The sequence below is a fragment of the Lactuca virosa genome, chromosome 6 (assembly GCF_052849685.1).
Source record: "Lactuca virosa cultivar CGN04683 chromosome 6, Lactuca_virosa_CGN04683_v6, whole genome shotgun sequence".
NCBI classification, from domain to species: domain Eukaryota; kingdom Viridiplantae; phylum Streptophyta; class Magnoliopsida; order Asterales; family Asteraceae; genus Lactuca; species Lactuca virosa.
The window spans coordinates 86,144,312-86,168,343 of record NC_136431.1 but is presented as its reverse complement, the minus strand read 5'-3'; the positions used below and the strand labels follow the sequence as shown (position 1 = coordinate 86,168,343).

The 24,032-nt window shown below is 36.6% G+C and overlaps 1 protein-coding gene across 1 annotated transcript; it reads left to right on the top strand.

Annotated features, from left to right (window-relative positions):
• The first annotated feature begins 19,601 nt into the window (after positions 1–19,601).
• On the top strand, positions 19,602–21,579 carry LOC145120594 (high affinity nitrate transporter 2.4-like). Its single transcript, XM_079056402.1, has 2 exons — positions 19,602–20,494; positions 20,605–21,579. Exons 1-2 carry the CDS (start codon positions 19,685–19,687, stop codon positions 21,391–21,393), a joined length of 1,599 nt encoding a protein of 532 aa, XP_078912528.1. The 5' UTR covers positions 19,602–19,684; the 3' UTR covers positions 21,394–21,579.
• The last annotated feature ends 2,453 nt before the right edge of the window (positions 21,580–24,032 follow it).

Genomic DNA, 24,032 nt, shown 5'->3' with positions numbered 1-24,032 from the left:
TGAGAAATCCATTTATGGGTTAAAGCAAGCACCTCGCAGATGGAATCTTTGCTTTGATGAGAAAGTCAAGGAATTTGGCTTTTCTAGGAGTGAAGATGAATCTTGTGTATATGTCAAGGCTAGTGGGAGTATAGTTAGCTTTTTGGTATTGTATGTGGATGACATACTACTCATAGGAAATGACATCCCAACTCTGCAGGAAGTTAAGTCCTGGCTTGGGAAGTGTTTCTCTTTGAAGGACCTAGGAGAAGCTGCCTATATTCTAAGGATAAGGATCTTGAGAGACCGGAGTAAAAGACTAATTGGACTTAGTCAGAGTACTTACTTGGATAAGGTGTTGAAGAGATTCGGCATACAGGACTCCAAGAAAGGAGAGTTACCCATCCAGAGTAACACCAGATTGAGTAAGACACAAAGCCCTAGTACTGAGGCTGAGATAGCAGAAATGAGTCGAATACCTTATGCTTCGGCTGTAGGATCGATCATGTATGCTATGACGTGTACTCGACCTGATGTAGCCTTTTCTTTGAGCATGGTTAGCAGGTATCAGGGGAACCCTGGCAAGGCACACTGGACTGCGGTAAAGAATATCCTCAAGTACCTACGGAGGACTAAGGGCTGGGTCCTTACCCTCGGTGGGAGTGAAGACTTGAGAGTTGTAGGGTATAGTGATGCTAGCTTTCAGACTGATAGGGATAATTTCCGCTCTCAGTCAGGCTGGGTCTTTACCTTAAATGGAGGAGCAATTTCTTGGAAGAGTTCCAAGCAAGAGACAGTGGCTGATTCAACTTGCGAATCAGAGTATATAGCAGCTAGCGAGGCAGCAAAGGAGGCGATATGGCTGAAGAACTTCATTGGAGACCTTGGAGTTGTACCAGCTATTAAAGAGCCAATGGAAATTTTCTGTGATAGTGAAAGTGCAGTTGCCTTAGCCAAGGAACCAAGGGATCACGGGAGATCCAGACACATCGACAGAAAATACCATTTCATCAGACATCGAATAGAAGAAGGACTCCTCGTGGCAAAGAGGGTATCATCGGATGAGAATCCAGCAGATCCCCTCACGAAGGGACTGACTCGGGTTAAGCATCTTCAGCATGCTCGGAGCATAGGGCTGAAGGATAATATTAGATTTAGTAGTTAGATAACCTTGAAATTTGTAAAGTGTAATTGACATTAGATGATGAATAAAAGGTGTTTTATTTATGAGTAAAGTGTTGCTATCTCTTGTCGATCGTTTACTATATTTCTTTTGCATGTTTTGACTTCCAGAATAATTATGTTTGGTATATCATATTATTCGAACCTCCACAGTCGGTCATATGTCGGAAGTAGGTATGAATCAAGACTGTCATGATTGGTTGCAGAGGTCTAAGTTGTTGGACATGGCTACAACACTCATGGGTGCTCATAAGTTCTGAGCATTGGACTCAACCCACGCTCACTGGAATCACTTCATGGAATTTATCTCGAGTGATCGTGAGACGGTAATATCATATAAGTCTTCAAACCTAGAGATATGATTTGTTACTTATGAGTTGGTTATGCATTGATTGTACGTTAACGCATTGGTAACTCGATGTTATAAAACGTGCTTTTGTGTATAATTCAATGAGTGGTAGAACAAACATATGAGTCGAAGTTTATCTATTCCTTCTTGGATTAGAAGCTGATATCTGGGCCCCTCGATGATTTTGTTTTGACCTATGTACCGGGCCCGGTCAGAACTAAGTTGATGTGTTCAATTAAGTTCTTTGTCAAACAAATCGGAAATCGGGAAACAAACTGTTGGACACAAAGTAAGACACTGTTCCATGTATTTGTCCGGCTAATATCTAGAACAGAGGACTATATGATCACTTATCTTAAATGGCGTATCATCATCTTCTCAGTTCCGAGAGACCTTGAAAGAGCTACGATTGCCGATCGGTTCCTGAAGTATTGCAGTTATAGTTATTAGACTTATCCAAGTGGGAGACTGTTGGATAAGGTGTCTAAGTCCATAACTATTTCTGGTATGTACTTGACCCGACCCGGCATGGTCCATTTGGGTTGCATGGCACCATGCAATTGGATAAACTAAAATGAGAGAAATAACACTTATGGTTTATTAATATATTATAAGTTCTAATATATTAATAATATTATTTAATTAGTTTGATCAAGAATTAATTTAGAATTAATTAAGTGATCAAAAGATAACTAATTAAATATATGGGTAGATTATGTAAATCTTCCATATCTTATACAGTGGGCTAAGAGGCTCCATGGATTATCAAGTTGGGTTCCACCCATAGGATGCTCCATGGATGCTCCATGGAGTTACAAACCCATGGGTCATGGAAATGAAGAGTCATGACACATTAGGGTTTACATGGTGTAACCCTAGATGTGTCAACACTATATAAGAAACCCATTCTCCACCAAAATAGGCTACACTAAGAAACAAGAGGGCTAGAGCCGATTTTGCAAGTGTAAGATTCTCTCAAAGTTTACTCCTTTGCATTTGGTGTTATGTGAAGCATTTGAGGCATCACACTTGGGGTGCTAGGCTCACAAGGTTTCAAGGATTATAATCAACAACAAGGTAAGTTATTCTATCTTTCATTCAAGTTAAAAATGTTCCCCATGTATGCTAGATAGGAATATAACCTTGGAATTCAACTTTGCATGATTATTAGACAAACATAGATCCAAGGTTATTAGGGTTGCATGTACACTTAGGAAGTGTTAGAATGCTCAAAACCCATCAGCCCCTACTCCCCACACCCATAACAAACTTTCTTGGTGAGGGTGCATTCGTTGGCATAGTGCCCTGACTTTCCACATTTGAAGCATGTGACTTCCCCATCACATTTCCCATGATGCTTCTTCTTGCATTTGTCGCACCACTTCGCTTCGCCTCCTCCTTCTCTCGAACTAGACTTCGAGAATTTCTTTCTCTTGTTGGACCCTAAAGGCCCATCAGACTTCCTCTTCTCACCAACCTCTGATCTTTCCAGACCCTTCTCCCTGATCTGAGTCTCAACATTCTTAGCAGCCCAGATGGTGACTTTCAATGTGGTTGCTTGCTTAACCATTGGACCATTGTCCCCTGGTAGTCCGAGGGCAAACTTATTGACCTTTGAGAGTTCTGTTGGAACTAGGTATGGGATAAGCTTCATCTTTTCTGTGAAACTTGCAGCGTATTCCGTAACGCTCATTTTTCCCTTTTTCAAATTCTGAAACTCATTATTGATTTCCAGAAGGTCCTGCTCGGAGCAGTATTGCAGTTTCAGTTGTTCCACAAAGTCTTCCCAAGACATCTTGCTCGCTTCTCCCTTGGGCATAGAGTCAGCTAACAGCTTCCACCAACTCAACACGCCAGATTTCAACAAAGGGATCGCAAGAGTGGTCTTCTGCCTGTTGCTGCATTCGCAACTTTCAAACATTGTCTCCATTTCGGAGAACCAATCCATAACTTGCACCGGCGTCGGGCTTCCGGATAGACACGGTGGCTTAGATGCCATAAAATCCTTGTATTTACATCCTCTTCCATCATTTCCTCCATCACGATGGTTTTCTCTAACAATTGGTGGGTTGGCTTGACCAATGGTACCACTGAAGTTTCCACCTTCCGACGGCCCTCCATTCACTTCGGGCTCTTCAACTTGGATTGAAAGTTCTTCACGATTTTGTTGAAGCAGACGTCTAGTTTCTTCCATCTGATGATCCAACATCGTCTGAATCATCAATTGTACACCAGCCATTGTTATTGGCTCGGGTGCTGCTGCTACAACGGGTATTTGCTCGATTACAGGTGGTTGGTTTCTGTTTTCGTTCACGTTTCCGACGCCACTTCTTGTTCTTGCCATCGTTGATCTATACACTGAACAAGGTGAATTTAGATCCTCCTTCACGATAGATAATTACCCAAATCACTCCGAAACGTTTATATGCTAGTTCTAATACCGTTGTCACATGCTTAGAATCCTAAACACATAAGGTTTCCAGATCCGGTCGGCAACAGACCATAGATCCGAACAAATAATATCATATATGGCAAACATATAGCATTTAGCACATAAAATCATTTTAGGCATCTTTCCTAAAATAAACTTGTGCTCGTGTCTTAAATATAACAAACACTCACCTCTCAACCTTCACTTAGCATTCTAAGTTTAAGTCTAGAAATCCTACAAATTCCTAGTTCGCTTAAACTAATGCTCTGATACCAACTGTGACATCCCCAAAATCACGGCCAGAAAAGACCGGTTTTATTTATGCTTTTAAATAAAATCAGAGTAATCCTTTGATTAAAAGAGTTGCGGAATTTGTTCCCAAAACAAATATGATAAGAATTTATCAAAGCATTTCATAAAGAAATGTATTTTTCATTATATAACAAAATCTCGGGATGTCATGTTCCGATACAGACCAAAAGCATAAACAATACAAAGTAGACCTTGCAACAATTACATATAACAACAGGTCTATAATCCAAAAATATCTTGACAATGTCATCCAACTTATGCCCTTGCGCCACTACCTGTAATACAAAGAAACTGAGTGGGTCAGGCTTGGGAGCCTGGTGAGCATATAGGATTTTCAACCCACAATATATAATTATATTTAATTTCATCAACCAACAATAACCCGATTACCCATTCCCGTTATCCTCACTTTATGTCTCTAAAACAAAAACTATTACAAGGGACCTAATCTAGGATTTTCATCGGGACGGACATTACTGCAAAGGGGCTTCCTTAGCAATAGATGTCTTAAAGGCAACCATGAGGGGGATAGAGTACACCGGTGAACACATCGTTCACAACACCTACAGGTTATGAGCCTGCTAGTGTTCCACTGGACAGTTTAGAATAAGTCTGTGGTCGGCATCCATACTTCGCTAGATGACTAGATCAACAACGACATCGAGGCCTCTCATCATTTTATTGTCGGGTTTTGTGCATTCTAACACTCCTATGGTGTACATGCAACCCTATAAACCTTGGATCTATGTTTTCTCTATTATACATGCAAATATTAACTATTCCAAGGTTTCATCCTAACTAGCATATTATGAAGCACCTATACTACAAAGTTCTAGTTTGATGACATACCTTTTGATGTAGCTTGATGTCTTCAAGCTTTAAGAGCTTAGCCCCAATAGTGTGTAAGCCTCAAATGGAATCACAAATCACCAAAACACCTTGGAAGAACTTGAGAGAATAGGTATGAACACTAAAATTGGCCCACTCTTATTTTCACACACTTGTGCCAATTTTGTGAGCCAAGGACCCCTTTATATATTACGGAGGATTAGGGTTACATCCATGTAAACCCTAATACCCATGACCTTTCATTTACATAGGATCCATGGGTTAAAAGCTCCATGGACCATCCATGAAAGCTTAGCCCAACCTAAATGAACTTGGTCCATTCCATATATATAAGAGTCCATATTTAATTAGTTCTTTTTGATCACTTAATTAATTCTAAATTAATTCTTGATCAATACTAATTAAATAATATGATTCCATATCAATATATTAGAACTTATAATATATTAATATAAATCATAAATATACTATTCTCAAAAGACTATCCATATAAATTGTGCCGGTGAAGTGCAACCCAAATGGACCATGTCGGGTCGGGTCAAGTACATACCAAATATAGTTATGGACTTAGACATTAATCCAACAGTCTCCCACTTGGATAAGTCTAAAACTATTATTGAGTATGACTTCAAAACCTAACTAGCAATCGTAGCTCTTAAAGCCGCTGTCGAACTCTGACCATGTCAATGACTTGTCCATTAGATAAGGGATCATATATTCCTCCATTCTAGATATCATATGGACTGAGACATGGATTATAATCATTCTCTCTATCCATTTGTTGTTTCCCGATTTTCGATTGATGATGACTGACTGATTGAACAAATCAAATCAGTCCTGGCTTGGCCAAGCACTCATATGTGTCATCGCTAAATCATCGAGGGGCACACAGATATCGCTTTTATCCCGAAGGTAAAAGGAATGGATAAACTTCGACTCATATGGCTTGTTCTACTACTTGTTGAATCATACACAAAGGCACGTTTTATAACATCGAGTTACCAAATGCATTTTCGTGCAATCAATGTATAACCAACTCATAGTAACAACTCATATCTCTAGGTTTGAAGAATATAAGATATTATCGTCTCATGATGACTCGTGATAAAATCCATGAAGTGATTCAAATGAGCGTGGGTTGAATCCAATACTCAGAACTTATGAGCACTCATGAGTGTTGTAGCACCACTTTGTCCACCAACTTGGACCTCTACAAACCAACCCATGACAGTCTTGATTCATATCTACTTCCAACATATGACCGACTGTGGATGGTTTGAATAACTTAATCATTCAGGAAGAGCGACTTAGTTATTCTGGAAGTCAAAACATGCAAAGTGAAACACAAGAATAAATGAATCAAATATGGTATCAAACCCTATGAATATAAATAAACACTTTTATTTATCACCATACCGATTACTCATTATTCATTGTTTCGGTTTTATCAACTTTATACTTGAATTAAAAACACTAGTTGTCCCATGCACCAAGCATGTACACTATGTTTTTCTTAAACAATAGCTTTGCCATACACCAAGTATGAACTCTATGTTTGTCTATGATCCTTTTCTTTGTGAACTAGATCAATTGAACATAATTTCAATGATTCTCTTTTCACACTCCCAAATCCTTGTCTTAAATGTAAGAATTCCAAATTCCTATCATTTATTGAAATCTGTTTAGATTTTAAACTTATATGCAATGTTCCTCTTGTAATGATTATGCACAAAGCCACAAAGGCTTGGAAACAATCATTACAGAGTATCCCAATGGAGATCAATTCCATGGAAACGATGTCTCAAACTCAAAGCGCATTGCTTTGAACATGCTTCTTGCATTAAGTTTCTTTAACCTTACACAGATTGCTTCCACCTATGAAGACAACTCAATATTCCCATTTTGACTACCGCTTCTGAACAAGAGTTGCCTCTTTTCAGACTATGTCAATATGGTCCTTCCAATATTAAACAGTATACTTCCAACTGTCCTTGAGCAACCAATCTTTGGTAAACCTTAGATTGTCCTCGACAATTGCTTAATCACTTTAGTCATATCTAATTCTAGACATTGTTCCCCTTAATTCCCCAAGGCATTTGGAAATTCAGAAAGGGTAAATATAATAGCACATGTAATCGATCTTGTACCCAAAGTAAATGGGACACGATTAATGATGTTTCACATAAAGACATAGTTCTAGTCTTTTGCCATAATAATTTTTTGTTTGCCATATTCTCAAAATTTGACTATGAACAGGGATACCGTAATCATAATCGAATTTTGAGAACGCAATATATAGAATTTCCTTAAGTTGAACCAATCCAACATGAAATTCATATATATATATATATATATATATATATATATATATATATATATATATATATATATATATATATATATATATTCTTGACTAAAGATGATTAAGGTCTCAATCTAAGCCTTTAGAACTGAAATGAAGTATATCCTCTCCCTTAATTATAGCAAAACAACTTTTTCAATCCCTGCATCCTCACGAATTGAAACTTTTGTTTTCTATAATTAACATTGCTAACTTGCAACACTAACAATAATTATCATGCTCCCATTAACATGATGATTATTAGCATAACACTTATGCTCCCACTAGCTTTGACATGTACTTATAAATCAGCTAGACTTCTAGAAATCAATACTTTATTGCCTTTCTTACCAAAGTTCAGATTTCTGATACGAGATGCTTTGATAAAACTTTATCAAAATCATACACCTTTCCTTAGATAGCATGCATGTGTGTCTAAACAATTTCAGAACTATGAAAAGGGATGCCGTAATCATAGTCTCAATTGTTTAGACCTTTTGCCATCTGCTTCAAATCTACTTGGTGGAAGTGTTTCCTCACCATCATTTTCATGAATCGGAGAGAAACCTTATGACCCTTAGATTTTATGGTGTATGTGTTCTTATCCATGTGAATCGTCAAAACCATAGTCACAAGACAAGGATAATGACAAATCCAAACTCATATGGACTGAACTTATGCAATCTTAACTTCTTGCCACATGGCAGTACAGGGCCTGCCATTGCTTCCAAGTTGTTATGCAACCAATTGAGAACTTTCAGAACTCCTATGCAAAGCCAACTTTAACTGGAATGGGCACAGAATATGTCAACACGATAGGTTATAAACCTCAAGTCGTGTGCTAGTGAAGAACCTCAGGTTTTATTCTTGATTAGTTCTTGAAATTCTTTTTAGGATCTTTAAGACTCCCACTATCCTCTTAACATATAAGACTATCTTGCCAAATATTCAAGAGATAGTGCGGATTCTTTATCAAGACAAACACTTCACACAATTGGCCTTAGTTGGTCTTTGTTTTATCCAAAACATCACAACTTACCAATTTCAAATGTACAAGAGTAGGACACTTTTACTCTTACATTTGACAAGTGTTTTAAACCTTTCTTTAAGATATGTCACTCAAGTTACAATCTTAGAGTATGACTCTAAGAATTGTTTTGGAACGAAGTATGACTCATCTTCCTGATCTAACCATTTCAACAATTCATGACTCCTCTTCTTAGTCATAAGAATGCACTAAGATGACCTTTAGAGGACTAATTGTGATATGATTTCTAAATCATTAAGATGATCACAAACATGATACTAAAGTACTCTCCCATCTTTTCAGATTTGAGAAACTTTTATCTTTCTGCCTAATTTGATTCTTCCCATTCGTTCTGCCATACATTGAGACTTTTCCAATGTTTCAGAATTATACTTAAACTTGTAAGTATAACCATATTTACTAAACTTTAGTAAATCAAATAGTCTTAACGAGCTTTGTGGTGGACATGACCAGTGCACAAGAATGTGTACTCGATCCTTTTAGTCCTTCACTTGACTCACACATCCATGTGAACAAGTAATTAGTCTTGATTTTCCAATGCTTGAAAGTTCTCATTCATCATACTATTCAACTTGCATGATTCCAAGTTTCGGTCCAATTGAAACTTGGGTGATGAGGAACTTTCCTGATTTGGTAAATTTTGACACTACCACAAATAAAAGAATCAAATCCATTTTCCAATATTGCTGTCAGTGGAATCATATAACCAACAATTTTCAACAAATGCCATTGTAAGGATATTTCAAATAAATAAAATTAAACAATTTTCTTTTATTTTAAAACTTTGCGGAAAAACTTATCCTTACAATCCACATGGAAAATTGTTGTTATCTATTCCTTAGCAATATATCATAACTTCTTAAGCAACTGCTCAAAATTCTGATGCGATCGAAATCCACCTTCGCGATCAGAATCAACATATACTTCCTTTAATATTTCTCTCTATTTTTTGATTCTTAAAACATCAACATGTGACCCAGTCACATCATGTAATGAGGATCTCAGAATAGAACTTAACAGAGTTAGATAATGGGCTCTACCTGATGTAGAGTCAAACTTATTGACTTTAACATCCTTAGGTAAATTTGGCAGCTTTGCAATCAACGCCCCTTCCTTTGGCAAAATAAACATATGGACCCTTTGGTAATGGGACTATCTCAGACTTAGCCTTTCTCTTTACCATTTGGTCAACCGGGTTGACTATGGCTAATCCCTTTCCATTGGGAAGAGAATGTTTTTTCTGGATTTCCAGTGTCACCATTGTCACTGTCCATAAAGTTTTTGGGAAGTTGATCTTCTAATCAAATTTGCTTTACTATCGTTCCAAATCATTGCTGATTCAGCAGCACCAAGCAAATAGATATGATCATTAAGGTTCATGTCATAGTCCGTTTCATAGTAGTCCCAAAGGAACTCACTATGTGACTTAGAAAGTGATTGAACATCCAACTTTGTCAAGACTTTGACACCCAACTCTCCCGGCTTGTCAATATGTGACTTCATCTCTAATATGTGATCACACATAGACCTTGTTTGCCATTAGGGCTTGAGTGACCTTGAACTTGTTGGTTAGGGAGAATAATTGGAGGAGGTGGAGGAAGAGAAGTATGACTTCTATTAGCCAAACTCGGGAAGTCATATTCATTAGGAAAGCTTGGTTTGGGAAGATCATTGTTGTCTAAACCAGACATCAACAATGGGAGAAATTCACGTAAAGTTGATTTAAGTCCTTAATGTAACACCCAATATGATATATTAAGGCTAGGACCCAACAAACTATTTTATAACTTGGAAGAGGGATGTCGTAATCCAAGCTATAAAATATTTGAAGGTAGGAGAATGACGATTCACCAATTTCCACCAAGATAAACGAAATGTATTATTAGGTTTTAATTGGTTTTGAAACTCCTAGATTCTTTTGAGATTCATTGAACTTTTCAATGGCATGTTTCAATCTCGAGTGTGCCCTTCAGGTTTTGTGACTGGGATGCCGAGGATCACAAAACAAGGTGTGAAGTAACCATGCAAATATACTTGGTACCCTTAATATTTACCCCTCAATCGATGTACCGGTTAACCACACACGTTCCAACGATACTATGATAAACATTAAGTTACCCTTTGCCTACCTTGTTAAGTCCAGGTTAGTGTGCCGGTTAACCACACATGCTCCAATAACAGCTTAAACAAAGTGCAAAGTGTAATTTCATGGATTAGCACCTTATTCACATTTTCCTAAGTAACTAAGATTGGGAATTTATAAAAAGTTTAGTTACTTAGTATTTATCATTAATACTTTTAATGAAGGGAGAATTATAGTCCTTGTCCTACCTGTTCGGCTAACGACCCTCCACCAGTCAAGGAAGCGGTGGGTGAGAGTGGACACCCATTAAGCTGCCATTTTATAGGCAACAACCTTATACCCCCCTTATAGACCGGCTTCGTGAATGATGCCTACTAATGGTAAGACGACTTGCTCTTATACATATAATATATTAAACTTTTAATATTATAATAGTATAAGGGTGTATTTTAGATATTTAAAATACTTGGTGGTTTAATCTATTAATTAAACTATACTCTTAATTTAATTAAATTTAAACCATGTCATTATGGAATTATTAATTCTCTTTTAATTAAACACTTTAATTATCTATTAATAAAGTCCATAAGAGTTAATTGAATTATTCAATAAAACATCATAATTCCAATTATTAAATTCAAAATTAAAACCATTTAATTAATTGTTTAAGTTATGAACCCAAGAGTTTTAGAATTTAATTCTTTTTTTTTATCATAAAAAAACTTTTTCCAAATTTCAAAACTTTGAGGGCAAGTTTTGTAACTCTTGAAAACTTTTGGATTCCATAACTTATGGAGTTAAATACTTGTTTTATGATGAAACTTTTCATGTTACATAACTTAAGAACAAGTTATGGAATTCTTTAAAACATTAAGACCAAGTTTTGTAACTCCATAAAAAACTTTGAATCAATTTTTTTTAAAAACCTTTTCATATCCATAACTTATGGAGGTTTCAAAAAACTCTTTAGATCAAACTTTTAAAACTAATAAAATAATCATATCATTTTATCTTTTACTAAATTTGACCTAATTCAACTCATGTAGCAAATGATTCAAATTTTACAAATAATTAGTTTTTCACAAAAACAAGTAATTATCTTAAAATTTGACAAACGTCATGTTTTTTTTTTCCAACTTTGAAAATAAAACATTTGCATCAATATAACAGAAAACAACCCATGGCTCTGATACCACTGTTGGGTTTTGAGCATTCTAACACTCCTATGGTGTACATGCAACCCTATAAACCTTGGATCTATGTTTTCTCTATTATACATGCAAATATTAACTATTCCAAGGTTTCATCCTAACTAGCATATTATGAAGCACCTATACTACAAAGTTCTAGTTAGATGACATACCTTTTGATGTAGCTTGATGTCTTCAAGCTTTAAGAGCTTAGCCCCAATAGTGTGGAAGCCTCAAATGGAATCACAAATCACCAAAACACATTGGAAGAACTTGAGAGAATAGGTATGCACACTAAAATTGGTCCACTCTTATTTTCACACACTTGTGCCAATTTTGTGAGCCAAGGACCCCTTTATATATTATGGAGGATTAGGGTTACATCCATGTAAACCCTAATACCCATGACCTTTCATTTACATAGGATCCATGGGTTAAAAGCTCCATGGACCATCCATGAAAGCTTAGCCCAACCTAAATGAACTTGGCCCATTCCATATATATATAAGAGTCCATATTTAATTAGTTCTTTTTTATCACTTAATTAATTCTAAATTAATTCTTGATCAATACTAATTAAATAATATGATTCCATATTAATATATTAGAACTTATAATATATTAATATAAATCATAAATATACTATTCTCAAAAGACTATCCATATAAATTGTGCCGGTGAAGTGCAACCCAAATGGACCATGCCGGGTCGGGTCAAGTACATACCAAATATAGTTATGGACTTAGACATTAATCCAACATTTATTTCATCACACACCAACTGTCTACCCAACATATTAGTAGATAAAATATATACATTTATATACAGCTTAAAACCTATACAAAACATCCATTCAACAACTAGTTCAAATAATCAATTAATATATAAACACATAGCAGGTATTTTATAAAGAATATTTCATATCTATGTGTTAGAAGAAAACAAATACACACTCACTTGATAACACGATGATCGGACAGCACCTCGTCTCTTAAAATAAACTTTTCCGATAGAACCAGGATGTTTTCCTTGACAACCGGGCCTTTCGCGGGAAGAGTTTCGACTCGGAAACTTTACTTCTCAGGATCCTCGGGGCTTCGGGACTTGCTTCGGGGCTCGGGAATGATACCGGGGCTTCGGGGTATCCCTTGCAAGAAAATCGATGCAAAATGGGAGAGAGAGAAGAGAAAATGAGCAAAGGAATCGGCTGCCCTCGCATTCTATTTATAGGGTGCTGAAACTCGATTTACGCTGGGCGTAATTTCGAAGTACGCTGGGCGTACTCCCTCTACAAGCAGTACGCTGGGCGTACTCTTCGGATAAGCTTTGGTATGCGTGCCACGATCTTCAAAAATTCATAACTTTTGTATACAAGCTCCGTTTTCAGCGTTCTTTATATCCACGCGTAGGTGAGACTATGCTCTACAACTTTCATTTAGACTCCGCCGGCTAATTTTGACTTTATTTTTATTATATTATTTTTAGTAGGCCGGGACAGGAAAACTTCGTTATAAAATCATAACTTCTTCATCCGACGTCCGTTTTCGTCTGTCTTTTTACCGTTGGACTACTAACGACGAGATCTTGGATTCTTGTTTAGATTGTTTCGGCCAATTATCACTCGATCTTAATTTCGAGATTTCGGGCTGCATACTGCTAAGTCGAATCTTAGAAAAATCATAACTTCCTCATACGAAGTCAGATTTAGACGTTCTTTTTATGCACGCTCTCAGTTTAACGTATTCTACAACGTTCGTTTAGATAACTAAGCCTAGATATTGCTCTATCTTAAATTCATATTTTACGTCATTCAACGTCGTGCCGGTTCTATCGCGAAACTTCGACAGGTCATAACTTCTTCGTTATAACTCGGATTTTAACATTCTTTATATATTCGGAAACCTCGTCACGATCCCTACGCCTTCATGCATCAATATCGGTTTTATCTAACATTTTATTTTTACGCTTATTTTTTTATTCTTAATTCAATTAAGCCACATAATTAAGCATAAAACACATAATACTCAAATAACACATTCTTATTATTTCAAATGAGTTACAAAGGTTAACCTAGACTATTACAACAACATTAATGCCTAGCCCAGAAACACGGGCGTTACACAATGCTTAACCGGTCAGTTATTGTTTTCATCGATAATATCTTGGTCTACTCCAAGACCATGGAGCATTAGGAGGAGCACCTTAGAGAGCTACCTGGAGTATTGAGACATGAGTGGCTTTATGCCAAGTTCTCCAGGTGTGAGTTATGGTTACAAGAGGTCCACTTTCTAGGGCACCTCGTCAATCAGGACGGGATTCTGGACGATCAGTCCATGATTGAGGCGGTGATGCAGCGGGAGGTCCCAACGTCCCCATATGATATTATTAGTTTTCTAGGATTGACTGATTATTATCGGTGGTTCATCTAGGATTTCTCAAATATTGTAGTTCCTCTGACCCGCCTGACGAAGAAGAGTGTGGATTTCTGCTGGGTCCTGAGTAGCAGGCTGCATTTGAGATTCTGAGGAGGAAGTTATATGAGGCCCCAATGTTGATCCTTCCTGAGGGTGTTCAGGATTTTGTGGTATTTTGTGATGCATCAATCACGGGTTTAGGGGTGGTACTCATGCATTGGGGCATAGTCATAGGCTATGCATCCAGGCAGTTGAACCCTCATGAAGCCAGATATTTGACTCATGATTTGGAGTTTAGGGATAAGGTTTTCGCCCGCCCTCTAGATTTTGCGACATTATCTCTATGGGGTCCGATGTGCCATCTATATGGATCACAAGAGTTTGAGATATCTTATGGATCAACCGAATATGAACATGAGGCAGCGCATATGGCTTGACGTGGTCAAGGATTATGATTGTGAGATTCTTTATGATCTGGGGAAGGCAATGTGGTCGCCGACGCTTTGAGCCGCAAGACAGTTAGTTCTTCTGCCTGAGAGCACTGTTTGAGGATGACCATCGACTCCCCACTTTTGGATTTGAATAGGGAGGCTCAGGTCGATGGAGTCAATAAGGAAAATTAGAAGCAAGAGAGGATCAGAAGTGAGATTGACAGATTTTCTACCGATAATCGCGAACTTTTAACCCAGTGTGGTTGGGTATGGGTTCCATTTTATGGCGGGGTCTGAAAAATAGTATTGAAGGAGGCTCATAAGTCAAGGTTCTCGATTCACCCTGGATCCACAAAGATGTATCGGGAATTGAGACTTAGTTATTGGTGGCCATGCATGAAGTGGGAGATTTCATGGTATGTGGAGAGATGCTTGACTTGTCGGATGGTCAAGGCTGAGCATCAGAGGCCGCTTGGCAAGTTGCAGCCCTTAGATATTTCAAGGTGGAAATGTGAACAAATCACTATGTATTTTATCACCAATTTTCTGAGGACAACCAAGGGATTTGATGTGATTTGGGCTACCGTTGACCGGTTGACCAAGAATGCCCATTTTCTTGCCATTCAAGAGAGTTCTTCGGCCGAGAAGTTGGCCAATGTGTATGTGCACGAGATTGTCGCTCGCCACGATGTACCAGTCACTATTATATTTGATTGCGATCTACGATTTACTTCCCAGGTTTGGCAGAAGTTTCACGAGGAGTTGGGTACTAGACTGCATTTTCGAACGACTTATCACCCTCAGACTGATGATTAGAGTGAGCGTACCTTTCAAACGCTCGAGGATATGCTGAGGGTTTGTGTCATTGATTTCAATGGGAGGTGGGACTCCTATCTTACCATAGTTGAGTTATCCTACAACAACAACTATCATTCCAGTTTTGGTGCGCCACCTTTCAAGCTTCTTTATGTAAGGGAGTGTCATACACTGATATGTTGGGAAGAGGTCGACCATAGGGTCATGGGAAGGACTGATGTGGTCCTTCAGACCACGAAGCTTATTCAACGGATCAGACAGAGGTTGCAGACAGCTTAGAGACGACATAAGAGTTATGCCGAAAAATAACAATCTGAGTTGGAGTTCTAGGTTGGAGATATGGTCTTAATGAAGGTGTCACCATGGAAGGGTGTTATACACTTCGAGAAGAGGGGCAAGATGGGTCCCCATTTTATTGGACCATTCTGATTAGTGGCCAGAGTAGGCAAGGTGGCCTATCGATTAGACATGCTTGAGGAGCTTAACCAGATTCACAACACCTTTCATATTTTCTAGCTTTGGAAATGTATGGTCGACAATTCAATGTTGATCCCTTTGGATGACATTTAGCTTGATGAGTGCCTGAATTATGTGGAAAGACTGGTAGCGATTCTAGACAGGAAGACGAAGGCCTTGCACAACAAGGTGGTACCTTTGGTCAAGGTCCAGTGGCAGCATCGAAAGGGTTCCGAGTGGACTTAGGAACGCAATGCGAAGATGTGACTGTGCACATCATTCTCGATATTTATTTGACCTATGATTTTGGGATACTCTGATTATGATTATGACTTTTGGAAATTATGTTTTGTATGATTGATGGGTTTTGATATGATTTTAAAAATGAAAATTTTGTCATGATTTTTGGGATGTTACAAAAAGTACCATAGGTAGGTGGGTTGGATGGGATGAATTGTATCTATTTTATATTTTCAAATTATTAGATATTTATAAATATTAGAAAAATATAAAAATTAAATGATAAGGGTAAAAAAAGTCTTTTCAATAATGATAGAAATTAAATCCATAATGAAAATAGTAAAAAATGACCTGAAACACAACTTTCTAAATGTTTTGACCATAACCAGATAAAATGAAAAACCACCTAGATTAATTTTCCAACTTTGTTTATAATAAATCTTTAATTTATAATTTATCTTTTTGCTTATTATTATGATAATATTCATAAGAGCGAGACCATCCTAATGGAGATTGAATGAGAAGTTTAATGGTGAAAAAGTAATGACGTGACCATACAAATGTTAAACCTATATTGTAGCTAGACCTGACAATTCGTGTATTCGTATCATGAAAACGTGTCAACCACGAATTTGACACGATACGATTATAGAATGAGAAATAAGCTTTATTTCAATTTTCAAGATGTATTCGTGTCGTATCATGTCTCTCACAGATTCATGTATCCGTGTCTTGAATTGTCAGGTCTAAATGTAGCCTAAGTTTATGAATGCGAGTTGAATGATGATTGAACTCTGGTGCATATATATATATATATATATATATATATATATATATATATATATATATATATATATATATATATATATATATATATATATATATATATATATATATATATATAGGTTCATGTGACACGGCCTAATTTTGTGAGACCGTGAGACGCAATCCTAGTCACTCATTTAGTAGATAAAAAACCATTTTTAAAATGCAAAATAATTGAAAATTTTCGAAATGTTTTTTTTTTCAAATATTATTTTCGGAATTTATATTTTCCAACAAAAAAATACCAAAAATAAATAAAAATAAATAAAAATAAAATATATTTTTTTACATATTGTAGTAGAATATTAAAATATTCTACATATCAGACAAATCTAGTACAATATTCTAACATTCTAAAAATCACATTAGAATATTTACAGTGTAATATTCTATTAGAATATTTACAGTGTAATATTCTATTAGAATATTTCACGTATTTAAAAAAAAGGTATTTTTTTTAAATTTTCAGGTACTTAAAGTTCTAAAAATAATAATTAAAAAAAGAATTTTTGGATTTTTCTTTTTATTTTGCATTTTAAAATTATTTTTATATTTGGTCTCACGGTCACACAAAATTAGCATGGTCTCAAATGAAGCTGAACCTATATATATATATATATATATATATATATATATATATATATATATATATATATATATATATATATATATATAACATATCTATCACTTTTTATTTATTTTTTATTTATAACTTAATTTATTTTATATTCAATAATTTAATTTCTTATGTTAATTAAAATGATATATTTTAAGTTTGTAATGAAGTAAATTTTGTTTTATAATTTACTTTTTAGTTGTCTCTAACTATAAAAAATAAAAAAACATTTTTCTTAATGATCATATCATGGTTGTCAAAATCGCGATCCTGATCGTAGGATCGTACGATCCTACGATCCTAGATATGAAAAACGATTCAGATCGTAAAATGATCGTATTTGGGGTAGGATCGCAGGTAGGATCGTAAGATCGTAGGTAGGATCGTAGGATCGAGATCCGATCCTACCTTCCCTTGTTTTTTTTGTTTTGCAAATGAATTTTTTTTACCACTTTATGTCTTTTACCCTTTACCAATTACCATTTATCATTTTGTATTGTGGCTTATGACTAATATTTTGAAGTTTTTATAACTTTTGAATGAAAACTGAATGTTTGAAATACTTTTCATGATTAAAAATTATAAATTAAAATTATATTTTATTTTGTGGGATCTTAGGATCTCGATCCCGATCTTACGATCCCGATCTTGCAAACCCAAAAACAATCTTAGGTACGATCCCGATGAAGTTGTTAGAATTATAATAGACCAATCTAATAAATAATAAAAAGAACTTTAGGCTTGTTAATATTTGGGCTGCTAAAAACCGATTCATATAGGGATGGTTTAAAGCATGGTTGTCAAAATCGCGATCCTGATCGTAGGATCGTACGATCCTACGATCCTAAGTATGAAAAACGATCCGAATCGTAAACGGATCGTATTTGGGGTAGGATCGCAGGTAGGATCGTAAGATCGTAAGTAGGATCGTAGGATCGAGATCCGATCCGATCCTACATTCCCTTGATTTTTATTTATTTATTTTTTATTTTTGCAAATGAATTTTTTTTACCACTTTATGGTTTTTACCATTTACCAATTTAACGTTTATCATTATATGTTGTGACTTATGACTAATATTTTGAATTTTTTATAACTTTTGAACGAAAAATTGAATATTTGAAATATTTTTAATGATTAAAAATTATAAATTAAAATTATATTATATTTTGTAGGATCTTAGGATCCCGATCCGATCATACGATCTCGATCTTGCAAACCAAAAAACGATCTTAGGTAGGATCCCGATCTTGACAACGTTAGATCATATCTTATTTACATTACAACTATTGAAATTATGACATGATGTGCTACACTATCATGTACTTTTTATTTAATATATTATTGGTAACTTTTTAATTTCTAGCTTGTAATCTTTCATTCGTAATTCGTAATTTATAATTTTAATTTCTAATTAATTTACTTATAAAAATATATATATAGTAAGACGATGATATGATGATCTATTAAATTTTAACAGAGTTTAATAAAATATTGAATTTAATGGGTAAATTAGTAAGTTAGTGAAATCGTGATTGGTTTAATTCAATGTATTGGAGATGTCTTGTAAGTAATTAATCAAACATTTACATAAAAACTAAATTATTGTTTTGACCTTTTTGACAGAAAAGTGTATTTAGAAAAAAGTCCAGTGAAAAAAACAAAATTAATTTTATAGATATATCGGTAGAAAAACTCTGATTTTAAAACTTGTAATCAACTTTGTTTTTCCGCATTCAAAGATACGAAAAATCATGCTAAACGGATTCCATATCTTAGTATATATGAAAAGGCAAAATAATATTCTATTCATAGGATGCGGCAAAACGGATTCCTTCACAACCTCTTGGGAATCTCCACTGGTTGAAACCCTCCCCAGATGTCAAGACGCTAAGCCCTGATTAATTACCGCATTCATTATACACCTCCCAAGTCGTGTTTACATATGGCTTCCATGCATCATTTGGTTGTATCGTACAACTGTTTACTCCATTTCGAACATGGGTTTGTCATGCCTCTATATATAAACAGAACGTCTGATGCAAAAAGATATCAACAGACTCAGTAACAAAAGCATTTCCTTCACACATTGTGTGGAAAATAATTTATATATAAATTAACAATGCCTGAGATTGAAGGATCTCCGGGGAGTTCCATGCATGGAGTCACCGGACGGGAGCAGGTGATGGCTTTCTCCGTTGCTTCTCCAATGGTACCCACTGACACCACCGCCAAATTCGACCTTCCAGTCGACTCTGAGCACAAGGCGAAAGTCTTCAAGCTTTTCTCTTTAGCAAAACCTCACATGAGAACCTTCCATCTCTCCTGGCTCTCTTTCTTCACCACCTTCGTCTCCACCTTCGCTGCGGCTCCACTCGTTCCCATCATCCGGGACAATATTAATCTCACAAAATCAGATATCGGGAATGCTGGTGTTGCATCCGTGTCTGGAAGCATTTTCTCCAGGCTTGTAATGGGTGCTGTATGTGATATGCTGGGACCCCGCTACGGCTGTGCTTTCCTCATCATGCTGTCTGCTCCAACGGTGTTTTGCATGGCGTTGGTGGAAGATGCAAGTGGGTATATCGCAGTGAGGTTCATGATAGGGTTCTCTTTGGCGACATTTGTGTCTTGTCAGTACTGGATGAGCACCATGTTTAACGGTAAGATCATTGGACTAGTGAATGGGACTGCCGCCGGATGGGGAAACATGGGTGGTGGTGCAACACAGCTGCTGATGCCGGTGTTGTTTGAGATCATAAAGAAGGCTGGTGCGACGCCGTTTACAGCGTGGAGGATTGCCTTCTTTATACCCGGGTTGATGAATGTTATAATGGGGATATTGGTGTTAACTCTTGGCCAAGATTTACCAGATGGGAACCTTGGTGCTCTTCAGAAGAAGGGTGATATCGCCAAAGATAAATTCGGCAAGGTATACATTGTATATATGTTCACACTTGGCTATTATTTTAATTAACTAAGGAAAGAATCTTAAAGTCAATTTGATAGTGAGATTATGATTTTGTGATCGTTTTTTCTCAGGTATTATGGTATGCAGTGACGAACTATAGGACGTGGATCTTTGTACTTCTCTATGGCTACTCCATGGGTGTCGAATTAACCATTGATAATGTCATCGCTGAGTACTTCTATGACAGATTTGATCTAAAGCTTCATCTTGCTGGAATTGTTGCTGCCACTTTTGGAATGGCAAACATCGTCGCCCGACCTTTCGGAGGATGGACATCAGATTTCATGGCCAAAAGGTTTGGAATGCGAGGCCGACTGTGGAACTTATGGCTTCTCCAGACAGCCGGAGGGATTTTCTGTCTCTGCCTCGGCCTAGTCAACTCCTTACCTTTAGCCATCACCTTTATGATCCTCTTCTCCGTCGGAGCACAGGCTGCATGTGGTGCAACATTCGGCATCATCCCTTTCATTTCCAGAAGGTCTCTAGGTATCATCTCAGGAATGACCGGAGCAGGTGGAAACTTTGGATCTGGGCTTACCCAATTAGTGTTCTTTGCAAACGCATCATTCTCGACTGCAAAAGGGTTGTCTTATATGGGTATCATGATCATATGTTGTACACTTCCGGTGAGTTTGGTTCACTTTCCTCAGTGGGGGAGCATGTTCTTTCCACCTACTAATGACAACGTTAAGGGTAGTGAGGAGAATTACTATGTGTCGGAGTGGACAGAGGAGGAGAAGCAAAAAGGAATGCACCAAGGAAGCCTGAAGTTCGCCGAGAACAGCCGGTCGGAGCGTGGAGGAAAGGTGGCATCGGTTCCATCACCAACAGATGCCACTACTAACAATAACCATGTTTAAAATTAATCAATTTTACTGTTTCACTTTACATCTTGAGTTGAATTAATACATAGTGACAAGCTGTCAGGACTAAGTATATGAAAATTTTATAGATTTATAGATATTTGATGTTTACCTTCAAATGTATTATATATTATATAAACCCTTATAAATAATTAATGAAGCTAGATTTCGTTATTCCATTAATTCGATAGTTTCAATTTTGGATGGTTTGCATGTATCAGATGACTATTAATTATAGTGTTGCTTAAAAACGGAAATCTTGAAAGAGGGAGAAAATAGAGAGAAATGTTTGAATTATTATATTTAATTATAATGTAAAAAATGTACAACATGATGTATAAGTGATATTTTTGCATTTATTAAAGAGTTTGAAGCCTCGGGTTCGATTAGCAATGGCTGCAATGCTTCTTTCATTTCGTTGATTCCAAAGAAGTTTGATCCGTTAGTTCTTAGTGATTATAGACCGGTTAATCTCATTGGGTGTATGTACAAAATTCTCTCCAAATTACTTGCTCTTAGATTAAAGAAATTTATATGGAAAGTCATTGGTTTGGAACAATCCACTTATGTGGAAGGTTGGAGTATTCTAGATGGCCCGCTTGTAGTAAATGAACTCTTATCTTGGGTAATGAGGATTAAAAAGCAAGTGCTTATTTTCAAAGTGGACTTTGACAAAGCATTTGACTCGTTAAATTGAAGCTATTTGGATTCTATTTTGGAGCAAATGAATTTTGGCGTTAAATGGAGAACTTGGATTCGGGGAGGTCTTTCTTCGAGAAAGGCTTCCATTTTGGTGAAGGGTTCCCCTACTAAAGAGTTTATCATAAAGAGAGGTGTGAGGCAATGCGATCCTTTATCGCCTTTCTTATTCATCATTGCCATGGAAGGGCTTAGTGTTTCAATGAAAGAAGCTTGCGACCGCCATATCTTTCAAGATATTTCTTTACCTCATGGTGGGCCTATCTTGTCTCATCTTATGTATGCGGACGATGTTATGTTAGTGGGAGAGTGGTCCGAAATTAATTTCTTGAATTTTAATCGAATCCTTAGATGCTTTTTTCTTGCTTCGGGTTTGAAGGTGAATCTTTGTAAAAGTAAGGTCTTTGGTATCAGGGTGGATGATATTGATATTGCTAGGCTTGCTAGTATTTTGCATTGTGAATCCGCTTCTTTCCCATTTTCCTATCTTGGCCTTCCTATTGGGGCTAATATGAAGCTTACTAGGAATTGGAATCCCATTGTGGAGAAATTCAAAGCCAAGCTATCGTTATGGAATGCTAGATCCCTCTCGTTCGGAGGAAGACTCACTATTGTGAAATCTAATTTAAGTAGTTTGCCCTTGTACTATTTCTCAAATTTTAAAGCTCCAAAGAAGATTATTGAGTTGCTAGAAGGTATTCGGAGGAGGTTTTTGTGGGTAGGTAATGAGAATAGAAGGAAAATTCATTGGGTGGCTTGGTATGTGGTTACTAAACCCAAGAACTTGGGAGGTTTTGGAGTGGGGTGCCTTAGATCGATGAATCTTACTCTTCTTGCGAAATGGTTGTGAAGGTTAAAAGTGGAATACAATAATCAGTGGTCCTCTTGTATTAGAGCTATTCACAACATCAATTGTATTGATGGAAAACCTTTGGCTAAATGTGGTATTCCCAGGACGTGGCTTACGATATATCGTAGCACTTGGGAATTGGAGGAGTGGAATATTTGTCTTGATGATCTTTTTTGCAGGAAATTAGAGGCTGGAAATCGAACTCATTTCTGGAAGGACAAATGGTGCGGAGATATAACTTCAAAAGATACCTTTCCGGAGTTATACAAAATTGAGTCAAATAAAAATTGCAAAGTTTCAGACAGGTTGGAGGGTAGAGACGGATCTGTTTTGCTTACAGATTAGAAAAGGCTACCGAGGAGGGGTAAAGAGATGGCTGACTTGAGGGTTTAGAAGCTGTTGTGGCAGGTATAAATATGTCCATTTCTAATGATACGTGGGTGTAGAAGGGTAGTTCTTCAGGGTTGTTCTCGGTTTCTTCTCTTAGAGGTTTGATGGCATTAAATCTCGGTGCAAATGGCAACATGGCTGACTTTCAATGGGTGAGTTAGGTCCCTATCAAAGTTAATTGTTTCATTTGGTGGTTATTTTATAAAAAGATCTCAGTTGCTTATAATTTATTGCTTAGAGGGGTTGTGATTAATGAGTTGTCTTGCAAATGGTGTGGTAGTGAGATGGAGTCCATAGAGCATGTTTTTTTTTAATTGCTCTTTTTCTGCGCATATTTAGATTTGGTTTGGATCCTGGAGTGGCCTGTTTGTTACTGCTCTAGCCTGTATTGAGGACTTTATCTCTATATTAAAGATTCCAGTGGGAAGTAAAAAGAGGAATAAACTGGAGTTGATGCTTTTATACTCGGTGGTGTGGTTTATTTGGAACACTCGTAACGCTTTGGTCTTCAACAATAGGAGAAATTCCTCTCTTAAGGCGGTAGATGAAATTCAGTTTTTATCCTTTAATTGGTTTAAGAATAGATGGATGTTTAGATACATTTGTTGGTCAGATTGGTCTATTTTTCTGTTTCTTGCTTGTACTTTGTAGTTTGTGCTAGCTTCTTGCTAGTTCTGTTTTAATATATCTGCCGTTA